General features: G+C 46.8%; 2 protein-coding genes across 2 annotated transcripts; one reads left to right on the top strand and one right to left on the bottom strand.

The window, feature by feature from the left end:
• Positions 1-3535: 3535 nt before the first annotated feature.
• On the top strand, positions 3536-8631 carry LOC123449976 (protein NRT1/ PTR FAMILY 6.3-like). Its single transcript, XM_045127364.1, has 2 exons — positions 3536-4524; positions 7633-8631. Exons 1-2 carry the CDS (start codon positions 3593-3595, stop codon positions 8510-8512), a joined length of 1812 nt encoding a protein of 603 aa, XP_044983299.1. The 5' UTR covers positions 3536-3592; the 3' UTR covers positions 8513-8631.
• A 367-nt stretch (positions 8632-8998) lies between these two features.
• On the bottom strand, positions 8999-15571 carry LOC123449975 (oxysterol-binding protein-related protein 2A-like). Its single transcript, XM_045127363.1, has 10 exons — positions 15008-15571; positions 12889-13242; positions 12099-12171; positions 11224-11660; positions 10754-10909; positions 10417-10584; positions 10107-10247; positions 9795-10010; positions 9592-9705; positions 8999-9461 (listed from the first exon to the last, which is right to left on the bottom strand). The coding sequence occupies exons 1-10, from the start codon at positions 15359-15361 to the stop codon at positions 9273-9275; spliced, it is 2202 nt and encodes a 733-aa protein (XP_044983298.1). The 5' UTR covers positions 15362-15571; the 3' UTR covers positions 8999-9272.
• Between the last annotated feature and the right edge of the window lie 729 nt (positions 15572-16300).

Genomic DNA, 16300 nt, shown 5'->3' with positions numbered 1-16300 from the left:
ATAAATTGGCAGTTTATCAACCGGAGCCGGAAGACAAGTGCAGTGTTTTCCATTTATTTTTTGCAATGTAGTGGTAGTTGTGAGTGACTGATCAACCCGGTCGAGTTGTCACCGGCCCATCACTGTGTAGGCTTAGGCTGCGCGTAATGAAAACATCATAGGTAGTATCATGCATGTCAACTAGGTAATTTCAATGATGTGACATATAATTAAATTAAGAACGAGAGGGTTGAGTATCATATCATGATATTGTATCATATTAAATGATGTGTTACTATGTGTCTTGCATGACAATAAATAAACTATCCTATGGCCCTGTTTGGATCCTAGGGTTAGAGTTAGAGTGGGTTAGATTTGAACCATCTAACCCTTAAAGATCCAAACAGGTGGGTTAGAGTTGGTTAGATGCATCTAACCCACCCAAAAATTATAACCCATTCAAGAGGTGCTTTTTTTGATTAGAGTATGTGGGGGTCCAGGAAAAGAGAGATGTCCAAAATAACCAAATGATTGAGAAAGAACATTTATTGTCAATCTAACCCTCTCATCCAAACACATTTAGAGTTAGAGTTAGTTCAGGTTAGTTCAAGGGTTAGAATCTAACTCTAACTCTAACCAGGTTAGAGTATCCAAACAGGGCCTATGATACAAACATATTATACTATGCATTACAGATGTGATATTATACACTAGTATCATATGCATGATACTAGTATATGATATTACCCATTACAACCAGCCTTGGGCTATAAGAGCATCTAGAACCGGACGACTTAAATGATCCCTTATACGTCTGCGGATGTGTCTGGTCAGTAATCGGAAAAGAGAAAGAAGAAAAAAGTGACCCAACAAAACCCTTCATATCATCCCTATACGTCCGAGCTGTCCGCGAATCCCCATATCCATCTTAAATATGGGATGAGGGCTCGCGACGCGTCCGGGAGCGCCCGGTCAGTCTGTCACATAGGGCGCGACCCCACCCTGGGCCACCTTTTTTATTTAATTTATTCATTATTTTCTGTCTCTCTTTTCCTCTCCACTAATCACGTGCATGCGACCGGACATATGAGAAAAAATAAAGAGTATGGCTGCGTTGACGGACAAATAGGGGACACGCTCGGTCACTCACGTTTAGAGGGTCATATTTGCAATGTTGTGAGGCAGCTCGCTACAGAGCGTAGGTGCTCCATCCATCCATCGTAGGACCAAAATCCATCGAGAAAAGATCATGCCACCATGGCACACCTTGGCAGAGGGCGCAGCAGAGGGCGGCGGCCGCGACGCGTGGGACTTCCTTGGCAGAGGTCACAACTTGGGCCCTGCAGACGGTGATACTTGGCGGTGGACGCGTTCATGACGCACTGCAGCTGGAACTTCGTCCTGGAGACGGTGGCGACGGGGGTGTCGGTTCTGACATAGCCCATGGTATTCGAGCAGTTCATCACCAAGAGATTGCTGACAGAGCTGCTAGGGATCGGGCAGCGAATGTGGCACGGAGTGCGGAGCACGAGGCATGAGGAGAACGAGGTGATCCACGCCCAGGCCGTGGCAAGTGTGCTGACAGCGTTCATGCGTCCCGGAGGGCTAGGAGAGGTGACGAGGAGCAAGGTGATGGACCTCGCCGCGTAGATTCGCTTTGCCATGGCCAACGGTGGTGCCACGCGTCGTGATCTGCATCGTCTGGTCGATGACGACCTGATGGAAGCAAGAGGAGCCGCCCCAAAGACGCCGAGTTCTGTAAAATACCCATCCAGAACTACAACTAGATGTAGCACACTGTCAACCACCATAAGCAAATCAAGAACGTATTGCAACACCCTGCAGCCAGAATCCCTCACGTGTACACGCACGGAAGGCACCATATAAGAGCACCAAAATAATACACGCAACTCAAACCAATCAAGATTATCAATCAACCCATAGAACAAAAGAAATCTACTCAAACATCATAAGATGGTAACACATCATTAAATAATAATATGAAGCGTAAAACACCACTGTAAATAGGGGGTACAACGGATTGCAAAAGAGTGGAGCACTGTAAATAGATGAGGGAAGATAATGGTGGTGGTGAGGAAGAAGGCAGAGTTGTTGGCGTAGGCCGTCGTCATAACGGTTCCTCATGTGGCGCTCCGGTGCCACCGAAAGGGAAGGGGAGAGAGCCCCACTCCTTCTTCTTTTTTGCTTGGCCTCCCCCTTGACAGGAGGAGAGTTTCCCTCTGGTCCATGGCTGCATGCCATGGCTCCCGGAGCGCAGGAGCCCCTCCGAGATTCAATCTCTCTTTGCGTTTCTCTTCTGTTTCGTGTTTCTATTCTCTAACTTTCACCGTTTCTTAAATTTTTAAAGATCCGTAATTTCAATTGGGTTGAAATTTCAAGGAGATTTTTTTTCCAGATATTAGCTTCCTTGAGGCCGAAGGACACCTTCAACAGACCTCCAAGGTGGCCGAAAGCCTGGTGGGCGCACCCTGGGGAATTTTGTTAATGGGGTTCACCGATATGGCTACATCACTTGGGCCTGACTATGGACACTCCTTCCCGTGACACCGTCACAATACCGCATTCCGGCCATCCGGGTGCCGCCACACTCCGTCGGTCCATGCCTGCGTTATTATGTTGGCATACGTTACAACGTGTGTCTACCTCATTATATACGAGAGGTCAAGGATACAAGTGTCCTCTTAGGACACGACTCATATCTCATTTAAACACAATACACCCAGAATCCAAATATAACTTATCTTATACACCATATTCGACACAGCTCTAAACAATAAAACGAAAAGTGTACCAAAGATCGATGTGGCCGGTGCACAAAAAACATTTACTTATATTCAGTGGTGAGTTAATCAGCGCTCACTATCGGTCCATATATCCAAAGATTTTCACAGGAAACAAAAAGACAATATTACCGCGCAAAAATGCTAGACATACAAAGAGTTACATAAGGTTACACGCTAACTAAGATTCTTTCTTTCTAACTAACCACTCCCCCTTGATTTTCAAAAAGGTGGGGCCTTCATTCTCATTAATCTCCAATCAAAACCTACCTCTTTGTAAAATCCATGTAAACTTATGTATGTATAGCATTGCTGATTACCGCGTATGGCGTGTAATTAAGCTCGAGCCAGGCGTACGGACGGCATAGCAGTAGGTATATCCAAAGAGAATCAAGAGCCCATTCCGACCAGCAGAGTAGTATGTATCGGGGTGTCCGCCCTAATTAACTTGGCTGTTCAATCTTGGAGTACGTACTACTCATAGCAAAAAAAGAAAATCTTGTGTCGTTTGTGTAGTTCAGGCACCAATAACAAGCTGGGGCTAATCTTGAAAAGAACAAACTAGTGGCTTTGTTCTTGTCCTGCTCAAAAATCTAGCCGAATCGATGACAAGTGCAGTGAGAACAAGTGCAGTGTTTTCCATTTATTTTTTGCGGTGAAGTAGTGACTGATCAGCCCAGTCGAGTTGCCACCGCCCACCGGTCCATCACCGTGCGTGTAGGCTATAAATCAAGTGAGCGAGGCAGCTCACTAGAGCGCGCGCGTACGTGCTCCATCCATCCATCGTGTGCGCCACCAATCCACCGGCCACCATGGCACCGCTCCCGGACACCACGGCGGAGGGCGACGGCAAGGCGATGGGGGACGCGTGGGACTACCGCGGCCGGCCGGCCGTGCGCGACAGCTCCGGCGGCTGGTCCAGCGCGGCCATGATCCTGGGCGTGGAGCTGAACGAGCGGCTCACCACGCTGGGCATCGCGGTGAACCTCGTCACGTACCTCACGGCCACCATGCACCTGGGCAACGCCGCCTCCGCCAACGCCGTCACCAACTTCCTCGGCACCTCCTTCCTGCTCTGCCTCCTGGGCGGCTTCGTCGCCGACACCTACCTCGGCCGCTACCTCACCATCGCCATCTCCACGGCCGTGCAGGCCGCCGGCATGACCGTGCTCACCGTCTCCACGGCGGCGCCGGGGCTGCGCCCGGCGCCCTGCAAGGACCCGTCGGGCGACGGCAGCGCCCCCGGCTGCGCGCCGCCCAGCGGCACGCAGCTGGGCGTGCTCTACCTGGGGCTGTACCTGACGGCGCTGGGCACGGGCGGGCTCAAGTCGAGCGTGTCGGGGTTCGGGTCGGACCAGTTCGACGAGTCCCACGCCGGGGAGCGGCGGCGCATGGCGCGCTTCTTCGGCTGGTTCTTCTTCTTCATCAGCCTCGGCTCCCTCCTCGCCGTGACGGTGCTGGTGTACGTGCAGGACAACGTGGGCCGGCGCTGGGGCTACGGCGCGTGCGTGGTGGCCATCCTCGCCGGCCTCGGCGTATTCCTGGCCGGCACCCCCAGGTACCGGTTCAAGAAGCTGGCAGGGAGCCCGCTGACGCAGATCGCGGCCGTCACCGCCGCCGCCTGGAGGAAGCGCGCGCTGCCGCTGCCGTCCGACCCCGCGATGCTCTACGACGTGGACGACGCGGCGGCCGCCGGCGAGGACGTCGGCGGCAAGCGGAAGCTGCCCCACTCCAAGCAATGCAGGTAAATACTCTCCTAGATAGATTAACAACGTTCCTATCCGCTTCCATGCATAGTTGAATCAATAATTAGTCGGTGGCGGACGGCGTTGCAGGACCATATTGATTAGTTCAAAATATAATACTACTAGTATATTGTCGTGTGTAATTTGATTGGCGCCGGCATTATAGTAGTTGTTATCGACAACGTCGTTGGTTTCTAACTAGTCTGGCAGGCATGGCATCGTGTGCATCACTAGCTAGGTATATTGCATCATGCATGACACCATATATAGTTATCGGGTGTGCTACAACTTATCTACTTGTTTGAATTAGAAGTTGTTTGGGTGCACATAGATGAGTTGTAGCACTCTATATAGTTATCGCAAAAATGCTACACATACATGCTTTTACAGGAATTCTACACGTTCCTTCCAAACTTTTAAAACATATCCCCTGATTTCAACGGGGATGGGCCCGTAACTTTCATGTAAAATTCCTGTACGTGTAACATTGCTTTAGTTATCGTGTGGTGAACAAGAACAATGTACGTATGCTTAGTGTAGTAGTCCACGAGGCAATGCACATAGTACGTACCATCTCGTTTTTTTAGATATAGGAGGTGTTCGGAAAATCTCCAGCTCCGTCAGATCCAAGGATCTGCGGAGTCTCTGTTTCCCTGCTCCGTAAATTTGCACTACCGAAACAGCTGCTCCGGGAGGGTCTCCGAACAGGCCCATAATATAATCTTTTTAAAAAATATAACCATCAAAACGTCTTATCCCTACGCATATAACCATGCTACATGTAAGAGGGAGGGGGTACCCTGAAGCAGTGTAGTAGCATGCACGTCAACATGTTGGCTTAATTAATGTGTGCTGTCACGTACAGGTAGGTACGTAGGTCCCGCATGCATGTATATAGTGATCTGTCAACCTGTGTCATGCACGTAGGACACACCGATCGAGTATCGACCTGTGACATTGCTACCATCACATGCATGTACACAGTACACACACATGCGCATTACTTGTATGTTTGTGCATGTGATTAACAGATACTACCAACTAGCTAGGCTGTTAAGTTAAGTGGGACCATGGATCCACACGACCTAATTGCCAATAGGCTGGGTGTGACACCCCTTGAGCCCCGGCACTTACTATCAGTGGTGAAGTCAGGAAAGAAATAAAGGGTCCATACACTTTAAGAAAAAAAACTTAATATAATCTTTTGGGTTAAATTAATACATATACTAAACAAAATCTGGGTGGATCACGGGCCACCGTGCCTACATGCTCGCTCCGCCACTGCTTACTACGTCCATCGTCATTGATCAACAGTGGCATAGACACCTCGGTGAGCCAAGATGCTCCAATAATAAAAGTTTTATGTAATTCTATCCATTGTAAAAAAATATAATATATATTTTCTATCCTATATACCTATATATTGGCTATGGTGGGATTTCAGGGTGGTCCATGGACCACCCTGTCCACCCCCCACTGTTGATCAACTATATATATACTCTCTCCGTCTTAAAAATTTTGTCTTACATTTGTCTAGATATGAATGTATACAGTCACAGTTTAGTATTTAGATACTTCTATTTCTAAACAAAGATAAGACAAGAATTTTGGGACGAAGGGAGTAAATAATATCCCTTCGGTCTCATAACGTAATAGCATTTTTAACATTATATTAATATTAAAGATGCTCTTATATTATTATGATATTATGAGTGGTAAATAATTAAGCACTGAAATTTGATGATTGGCAGCAGACGTTTTGAGGCTGCAGATAGATAGATGCTGTTGGTTGAGCTGGTTGCATGCATACACTTTATTAGGCAGACAGTACTACACCACTAGACAGTGGGCAGTCCCGGCCACTGCCACTCCCACTCCCACATGGCCAATGGATGCCCCTGCCTGTCTGGTCTGTCTCTGATCGTTGTTTCTTTCGGTGCACGCATGATCGATGATGATTCTTATCAAGGAGTACGTACACAACACAAGCACATGCATGTTACTCCAACACGTACGTACCATAGCTAGGCTAAACTAGTGCCCCAAGAAATACCCTGCCGTGGCTTTATGCATGGGAACCAACCAATGAATCCACAAAAGAAAAAACCCGAGAGCTCAGCCTTTTGTTGGGTTGGGCCCAAGCACATGCACATGCTTCTGCTTCTGCTTATGCTAGAGGAGAATTTGTCCGAGATACGCCTGCCTGCCACACATGCATTATGTTGCTGTTCGGCACCATCTTCTCCGGCCAGCTTTGAATCTTGGACGATCGATGCATGCTCCTCGGAAAAAAATTCTTATCTTGTTACAATAATAAGTAATACGTAGTACGTACTAGCACTGCCTAGTGGTACAGCACTTGCTAGTGGTGGCGTTGCTTTTCGCGGGGTACGTTGTCAGTTTAGTTCAGTTCACGGGTGGACGGTGAACCTCTGCTGCAGCCACGACGTGCTGTCTCGTACGTGCGCAAGCATGCCACCGTGCAAATAATTCAGAGCGCACGTACCAGCTTTCCTCCTTCAAGCACAAACCAGAGCTGAGAATTCTACTCCCTCCGTTCCTAAATACAAGTCTTTAAAGAAGTTTCATTAATGGACTATATACGGATGTATATAGACATACTTTAGAGTGTAGATTCACTCATTTTGCTTCATATGTAGACTCCTAATGAAATATCTTAAAAGACTTATATTTAGAAACGGAGGGAGTATGAAAATATGAAGACCTCTCACTACAAATTACAGAGTATTTTTAGTATCGATTTTGCTAAAACACGTCTAGATGTGATCTATACAGAAGTTGTTGCATTTTCCCATGTGGTGCAACCAAACAACTTTTATGTGTATGTTTTCATAGAATTTGATATTATGGCATTCTAGTCATGTGTGTTTTATCCTATTTCCACGTTTTCAGAATCCGGCCAACAACTCCTTTAGACTCCTCTTTGATACGTGTAATGTTTGTAACACACAAAGTAGGATTAAAATGAAACCGATGAAGGTAATTAGGGACAATTAATGGTTAGTTTCTAATCATACGTACGGTGTGCTCGTGATGTTGCTTATATTATTATTAAGAGATGATCATCCACACGTACGTACATGCAGGTTCCTTGACCAGGCGGCGATCGTAGAGGTGGAGGTGGAGTTGGAGCCATCGTCCCCGTCGTCGGGGAAGAAGAAGAAGAAGAAGAAGTGGGCGGTGTGTACGGTGACGGAGGTGGAGGAGGTGAAGCAGGTGGTGCGGATGCTGCCCACCTGGGCCACCACCATCGTCTTCTGGACCGTCTACGCGCAGATGACCACCTTCTCCGTCTCCCAGGCCCAAGCCTTGGACCGCCGCCTTGGCCGCTCCTTCGTCATCCCCGCCGGCTCCCTCACCGTCTTCTTCGTCGGCTCCATCCTCCTCACCGTCCCCATCTACGACCGCCTCATCGCGCCGCTCGCCCGCCGCCTCACCGGCAACCCTCAAGGCCTCTCCCCGCTCCAGCGCATCTTCGTCGGCCTCTTCCTCTCCATCCTCGCAATGGCCGTCGCCGGGCTAACCGAGCGCCGCCGCCTCACCGCCTCCACCGCGGGCGTCCAGCTCTCCGTCTTCCTCATCGTGCCACAGTTCCTCCTCGTCGGCGCCGGCGAGGCCTTCACCTACATCGGCCAGCTCGACTTCTTCCTGCGCGAGTGCCCCAAGGACATGAAGACCATGAGCACCGGCCTCTTCCTCACCACGCTCTCGCTCGGCTTCTTCCTCAGCTCCGGTCTCGTCTCCGTTGTGCACGCGGTGACCAGCTCCGACGGCCGGAGACCCTGGCTTGCCAACGACATCGACAAGGGGAGGCTCGACTACTTCTACTGGCTGCTTGCCGCCATCAGCGCCGCCAACCTGGGGATCTTCGTCGCCGCCGCCAAGGGGTACGTGTACAAGGAGAAGCGCCTGGCAGACGCCGGCATCATCCAGCTCCACGTCCAAGAAGTGGTGGTCCATGCTTGATACATGACGAAGTGTCTGGGCTTTAGTTTAGTTTTGTTGTATTTTAGAACCTCGGTGACGATGGTGATGAAAATTTGTAAGACCACAAGAGAATAAAAAATATCTTAGGTGTTTATCAACGGCTCTGCATAATGCAGGAGTTACTTGCTTGTCGAGGTTAAGGAACCGCTAGTATGTCATGCTCTTGGTGATTAGTACAACACAACAAATGTCAAGCAAGTCCTGATCATGGAGATTAGTAATACACAAAAATGTCAAGTATAACATCAACGGGCTCTGCATAACTTTGTATTAGAGTTAGTACAAAGTTAAGACATTACTTTGGGACGGAGGAAGTACGACATAAAAACGCCGTCCTGATCTTTCCAGGGAAGAATTGCTGGGATTTGGTTAGCTGCACACACATTCTTGATCGATCAGCACTTGATCACTAGATTTATACTTCAGCACTTGATAACAAGGCACACATGGTTGTGTGAAAGCATATACAGCTAAAGAATAATAATATTATTGACAATCTAGGTTTTACAAACACAAGCTAGCACCTGCTACATCTTGCAAGCCTATGCACACAGTTCATAGTGTCCATAGTCGTATGTCATAAGTAGTATTTTGTTTACATACAGGGGAGATGAGTGAGCTCATCTCTGCACAATGAGGATTGGGGAAAGCCAGCCAGTAGCTGTAGTATATATTTTCAGTAATCTTCTTCACGCTAACACCTATTTGGTGGAAATGGAATAGCTGCTACCTACTTGAGCTATATACCCACACTAGCCGGAGCCGGAGAAGTTTTCTTGTCGGGCAATTCGCCGAATATGTCGCGGCAGCCATCCCACTTTCTCTGCTCTCTTGCCTCCCAATAACCTCCGGTGTAGCGGAATGGTCCGTCCTCGGTGTCCCTGTCGAACCATCTCGGTTTCCATCCATTGTCCTGCATTTTCCGTGCCTGCAAACAGGAAGAAATCCAGTAGTTCAGTTAAGCGATTTTGTTTCTTTCCATATCTGGAAGTGATAAAAGAACGGTGAACGCAAAGTATTATCCATGGACATGTAGGAGATCATGAAGGATGATGTACCATTCGTTGCCTTGTCTCCAACCGTAGCTTCTCGGAATTGGCTTTATCGTACTCCCCATTCTCCAGGTGTCGCTGATCCGGTCTGAGCCTTGAATCTGTGGGAGGAAGTCTCTCCTAAACAACAGGCAAAAACAGTGATTCAGTAGCAGAACTAGCTGAGAGAAGTACCAAGATAGCGAGCCGAATCTGCCAATTAAGTGTACCTTGAGATTTGGAGTCAGCTCATTTAGGGTTATAGCAAATGATGACAAATTATATCGTGTGAGATTAGTCGGAGGCTCATGTTTCTCCCACAGCAGAGTGGATTCAGCACTGGAATTTACTCCATCATTAGTAACACTGCAGTACAAGCTCTCGTCCCATTTCCCCCTTAGGGTAGCAACCTTGGTACCACCAATATCCTCGACAACTCCTTGAACCTTGCATAGGACTATATCTTAGTAAGATCTATGGGGATGACAGGGAAGGTGAAAAACACATGGGTTGTGGGAACTGTCTTTTATGTTCTGTTTTACCTGTCGAGGATTACGTTCAAGAAAAGACTGCTGTTTAAACGTAAGCTTGCATGAATGTTGCCTGTTCCCACTTATTTTCATCGTCCCATGATGATGGCAATAAAGTCTACCGATGATAAGGTTATTAATGGTTGTTGTAACCTGGTAAAGAGAGTAAGAAGTTAGGATTTTTCATAAGGAAAAAAAAAAGGTTCAGTACTATGCGACCTGCTGGACAAGCATTGTTTATTGGATTTCAGCATGGGTGAGGCAATCAGCCTGTCATGCAACCAATGATTAAAGGCTAGTGGTCTCCAGGAAGGTCTTTTACCTTGCTCCATTTGAAAATTTCTCCATCGTCGAATTCCAGTGTTAAAACGCCAACAGGATCAAGCTGAATTGTTTGTCCCCAGAACTTGCTCTTTACATTGCTCTCTCCCCAAAATTTCCAACCTCTTCCTTGACAATGACAGGCCATGACCATTGGATGATGACTAACCTGGTACCAAGAAGGGAATAACATATTGGCTTCAGGTAAAGAAATAGTTTGTAACAATACCAGCAAAAGGTCTAACAGCAGATAGCAGTAGAAAGTGAAATTAAACTGTCCGTCGACAGAAATAGAAATATAACATGCAAACTTAGTTCGACCGTCACCAATAACTGACCTTTTCGGAGAAGAAACGGATTCCATTTTCAGGAAAATCAGCTTCATAAGTTTCCCCAAGCAAAGGATTAAAAGGTTTGCAGGGTCGGCCATCAGAGGAAGCATACCCAGAGACAGCGAATGCAGCAACACATAGAGTTCTCATCACACTGTTCCCCTGGATTCAGAATGATGGTAAAAAAACTGAAAATTATAGCCAGCTCGTTTACAGACTAACAGTTAATAATGAATAGTCTTTTTGTTCTTTTGATCAGAGTTGGTAAAAAACGAAACAGATGCTATGTTTTATCTAATGAACAAATCAAATGCAGATCAGCCAGATAAAATCCATTCCAAATGATTCATGGGTGGAAATAAATATCTCATCGTTCACTAAATTTTAAAAGCTGCCACTAATTTAAAGTATCAATGACAAGACAGAAGAAAAAAATAGACCACAAGAAAGATGTACGAAGGATGACACTTCCATACCTTCAGACCGTAGTCATACGCACGGTCCAACAACTGAGAATATTCCAAGTCTTCAAAGCATTTTTGAAGAGATGAAATTGGTTCATTAAAGTAAACAGGCAGACAGACCCGTGTCAGATCTTTTCCAACATTATCCTTGATCATTGACCAAAGACTAATGCCCTTCTCTTTTTCAACTGGTTCAGGCAACTTTGTGCGTCGTTTTGTTGGCAGCGCTAAATATTCGTTGTCACCCTTGCCATATCTTGAGTCTGCAAATTTATGATCATATTTATGGATGCCGTCACTCGAATTTGAACACTGCATCCTCAAGTCAGGAGTTGCAGCAGAGTCACTAAAACTTTGTCTTGTATCACAAAAATTATAGTCATCTTCATCTGATGATTCATCTAACTCCTGAATCCCAGCATCATCAGATGATTCTGTGTTGCTGCTCTCTGGTGAAAAAAGGTCAAGAAAAATAAGTAAGAACGACAGAAGGATAAAATTTCCTTTTTCTTTTATTCGGTGCCAAATGCCATTATTAAATATAAAAGGCTCAAAAGATAAACGTCACATTCCGCATTTTCAATATTTGATATGATATGGTAGCAGTTTAACAACAAACAAAAATGAAATTATCAAATAAATTGATATTATTCACAAATAAACATGTTCAAACATCTATCCTGAGACAGCAGTACAGAACCAGAATAACTGGAAATAAAAGCTTAAACTGGGCGGATGAGGAAAAAGAGTTCCAAACACCAATGAAACTAGAAATTCCAAATTCATATTGTCCTCGAAGCTCATTGCATGAATCATGTATGCAGAACAGGATGATAAAGCTAGTATGAGAAACAGACAAAACATAAAGAGACAAAAAAATCAAGTACCACAACATTTTCCATGTCCAGAGCAGGAACATTCTGGTCTGATAGAGTGTGTAGTATCTTGTTCATTAAGTACCTGAAAACACAGCATATCAGCATGAAGAGCAGGTTATTGCATTTCTCTATATCGCTTAGTTCAGTTTCCAACTAGGAATAGGCAGGAGAGGACCCAAAATTTTGGCCATGCCCCGTTCTGGCCGTTGTTATTCTGCCTTGTGAGGTTAATCAAACAGATTTTCCTCTTCTTATTAAGCATTATTTAGTGATGGTTTGGGCCTGAGCACCGGGATAAAGCCCAGGCTGCCCGTGGGTGTAGTTCTGCCCCTGGGAGCAGGGCATAACTGCATGCTCTATCATGCACATAACATCCAAAATAAAATCAATATGGTTATGTCACCGAAAAATCTCAATAGAAATGAGGATCTTTCTAATGTATAAAAATAAATTACTGTGATACTTTGCAGGAAGGGTCAAATGAAATCAGAGATAACAGTGTGTGAAGTATCCTTAATTCTTGTAGACGGGGCAGACTTTTTTGGATTATAGATGGCATGTTCAACTTCAGTACATGTAATTCAAATTAAAACAGAGTTGGAATGGCTGCTGATTATTTCATAATCCATGATAAATGTAAAACCCATTATTTCGAATTAATAAAAAAAACATTTCTTTTAATAAATCAAAAAAGTTTAACAGTGCACCAAATGCTTTTTTGCAATCCGCATTAAATTAATTAGTTGGAGCAGACTGAGTTCACTGATACACCTAGCAGCAAGTCTTGAGTAAATGTTACCTCAAGCTGTTGTGGAAGACTGCCAAGAAAGCTCAAATACTCTTCACAACGTCGTCTCATCTGTGTATAATACTGCAAGAATTCTGAATGGACAATCTGCTCACAGTCTTTAATAACCTCTTCACCAAGGCCCTCAGCATGCATACGGTTTCTAAGCCTGTCTGTAGAAAACGATGCATCATTCTGGTCATACAGTAAACCTCCATTGGTAGAAGATTCACTTCTTGCAGAAACAAGAGCTTCAATCCAAGCCACACGATCCTTAACTGAGTTGGTTCTCAGCTGAAGCGTCTTGGTTGGAGTAATTATATAGAACCGCTTATCGTCTGATTTACTTTCACGGAATGAAGATATCTGGCAAAATTTTAGATGATAACGTTAGCAAGTAGCAACCATAAACTATAGATCTAATAAGATTGCATATTCTCCCTATACACTATGTCATTCAATAAGCCTTGTCCAAATTAATCATGAAGATACCCTCAGATTTTGATAATCTATTAGATTCTGCAAAGGCATGCATTTTCAGAATAGCTTACAGAAAACAACTAATCTAAATACGCTTTTCAGAAAGCCACACATACTCTATGGCGATGTTTTAATTAAACCCAATTGATTCATGTAATTAGAGTGAGAACCAGACTGGTGGGGCACAATCGTCAGTGTAATTGTCATATTGGACCAGCTAGCCAGCAGCAAGAAAATTGAGTTGTTGTGTGCAACGTGTAGTTTTCTGTCAAAACATGCGTAATTTAAGCATGTAACCAACAGTTTGTGTGGTTCCGTGGAATGCAAATCAGAAGTGACGTTTGTTCACAGACACACAGGCGCAGTAATTTAGGATTTACTCCTAGGTAAAGAAAAGAAGAGCTGCACGAATGTACTAGAGTGTGGAGCCTTTGCTTTATCGCATCATTTCAACTGAAATTGTTGACGGTATGCATGTGGCATGCTGGCAACACTAACAACTACTCCATAAAAGCAAGATGGTTCACAGTTTGACACAAACATGAGGGCCCTAAAAGCCCCCTTCCCCACCATACGCCTCAGATTCCAACAGCTCGAAAACAACCAACGCCAAGGCCCCATCAAAGCCCAGTTTAAACCCGAGAGAGCGAATCCAGCTGGAAGCGAGTTGGTTCCTTCACATGCCCAGCAACAGCACATAGTGCGATTCTGCGTATGTGGAGACTCACAGGAGAGATGGTTGAGTTCTTCACCGGAGGGGCTGTAAATAAATTGTAAAAAGGGCAAAAGGGAAAAGATGGCCAATCAGCATTGCTGATCCTGTTTAGCCCCGTTGGCGTGAGTGTGATCTCCACGGAAACGCTGCTCAATGTCACTGGCAATGGCAACCCCACCTACCTGGGTCTGGCCTGGGTGGTTGGATCCCACAACAACATTGGCCTTGCAGGAAAGCTCACGTGTGCTTTGCTAATTCAAAAGGGGCAGTTGCTTTCAGGAAAGGCACACATAACTAAGCTGTAAGCCGCACTCTCCGTCGCCGTTCCTCCATCCCTATCGATCGATCCGAGAAATTAATTGAACAAATGTATGCTGGTAGAACTAAGCAGTAATACAGTAGTTTACTACAGGTTGGTAAATGTCGCAGCTCTTGCTTGTTGTGGAGATCTGGGAAGTGGTTGTCGATGGTTCTGATGTGGGTGGGGGTGGAAGCTAAGCTAGGTAGAGCGAGCCAGTGGACACGGCCGAACTCAGAGTGCGTGGGGCGGGCGATGTGACGGGTTGGTCTCTCCTCTAGCTTTACAGCTCCCATTTGTTTGTTTGTTTGTTTGCTTGTTACTGTATGTATGTATGTATGTATGTATGTATGTTCTATCTATGCGCATAGCTCCACCTGCTCTGAATCCAAGTATGGTGCTACTCCTAGTAGTAAGATTGTCATCATCAAGATCACCGCGATGGCCGGGTAGGCATTGAGTGGCAAGCAGTGGAACAATGGCGAGACCTCCATGAATCTGCCTTCCGATAACAGAACAACAGGAAAAGCCGAGAATCTAGTAGCAGGGCAAACTAAAATCCGGTTCTTTCGGGTGGGGAAAAGGGAGGCAGAGGAACGCCGTGGGATCAATCAGATGGGACGGACGGACGGACGGACCTTGAGGTGCACGAGGCCAATGGGGCGGTCCTCGGGGGCGGGGGCGGCGAACCCGGCCGGGCCGATCAGGCGGGGGCCGCCGTCCTCCGGCGCGGGCGGCGAAGGGGGGGAGGCGGCGGCGCGGGGGCGGATCTTGGAGTAGGCGAGGAGGCCGCCGCGGAGGATGGCGAACCAGCGCGGGCGCCAGCCCTTGCCGATGTTGGTCCACTTGTGGAGCAGCCCCGCCACGGCGGCCGGCGCCGGCGCGGGCGGGGGAGGGGGAGGGGAGGGCGGGGAGCGGTCGGCGCACCACCCGCCGGGGCAGTCGACCGGGAGGCAGCAGAGCGGGTGCAGGTCCCGCGCCCGCATCCGCATCCTCGATCCCCCCCGGCCCCTTGCACAAGCGCAAGCGCAAGCAGAATCACAGTGGCATTTGTTTGTTCCGATTCCGATTCCTCGATCGGCTGGAGGGAGGGAGGTAGGTGGGTGACGATGACGATGGAATGGGGCGGAGGAGACGAGAGCCGTGGCCGGTTTTATAGGGAGCCGGCGGCGGAAGTCGTCGTCGTCGTCGACTTGCTTAACTTCTAGTAGCAGCAGCTGAGTGGGGGTCCGGCCCGCTTAATTAAGCTGACGGTGGCTCAGCTTACCGGTAAACACGAGTCCCGCGGATCTCAATTATCGCTTAGAGCACCAAAAGTATAGCCAACAGCTGGTCACGTCATCTATACCCAATCTTTTTCTTTTTTATTAATAAGAAAATAAACTTTTGATATATTCATCAACTGTCAATGTAGTAGTAAAAAAAAACACAAAAAGTAAAATAAAAAAATAGATTTAGGTCTGTAAACCACGTAGCGATCACTACAAGAACTGAAACGAGTCAAAGGCGTGCTGCCGTCATCACCTCTCCCTCATCGACATGGGTCATGGCTCGTCCGCTAACATGGAGCGGTGTGCCCTCCCCCCGGTGAGGGAGAGGGCCGGGAGGCCACGGAGGAGGTTATATTGGTGACTGCATCCTCTGGCACCGCAAACATGTCGTCATGGTGAAGGTGTCGGGCTCCGACCATCGGCAACATCCAGGCCACGAGCTTCGACGACGAAGAGTATGGCATGAGAGACTGAGGCATATCGAGTCTTGTGGGTTGACCCGTGTCTCATGTCCTACTCTATCTTATCATCAGTCGAAGTTTCACTTTGTCGGTCTCTCACTGCCGCCTGACATGGACACACACGTGGAGGCGAATGAGTCGGGGAAAACATAGACTGGGTTTAATGTTGCATTCAATTGTATGGATTTAGGTTCATTTA

The sequence above is a fragment of the Hordeum vulgare genome, chromosome 4H, assembly GCF_904849725.1.
Source record: "Hordeum vulgare subsp. vulgare chromosome 4H, MorexV3_pseudomolecules_assembly, whole genome shotgun sequence".
Lineage (NCBI taxonomy): Eukaryota > Viridiplantae > Streptophyta > Magnoliopsida > Poales > Poaceae > Hordeum > Hordeum vulgare.
Note: the sequence above shows the minus strand (reverse complement) of the source record. Positions and strands in the feature narration are given on the sequence as shown.

Bases quoted from the DNA above. Each gene is read 5' to 3' on its own strand.
- LOC123449975 (XM_045127363.1), bottom strand. From the start codon at position 15,361: ATGCGGATGCGGGCGCGGGACCTGCACCCGCTCTGCTGCCTCCCGGTC. The intron at 10,910-11,223 runs GTATGGAAGTGT...TTCTGAATCCAG, and splicing joins CGTATGACTACGGTCTGAAG to GGGAACAGTGTGATGAGAAC. The intron at 10,011-10,106 runs GTAAAACAGAAC...GTCCTATGCAAG, and splicing joins TTGAACGTAATCCTCGACAG to GTTCAAGGAGTTGTCGAGGA.
- LOC123449976 (XM_045127364.1), top strand. From the start codon at position 3,593: ATGGCACCGCTCCCGGACACCACGGCGGAGGGCGACGGCAAGGCGATG. The intron at 4,525-7,632 runs GTAAATACTCTC...ACGTACATGCAG, and splicing joins CCCCACTCCAAGCAATGCAG to GTTCCTTGACCAGGCGGCGA.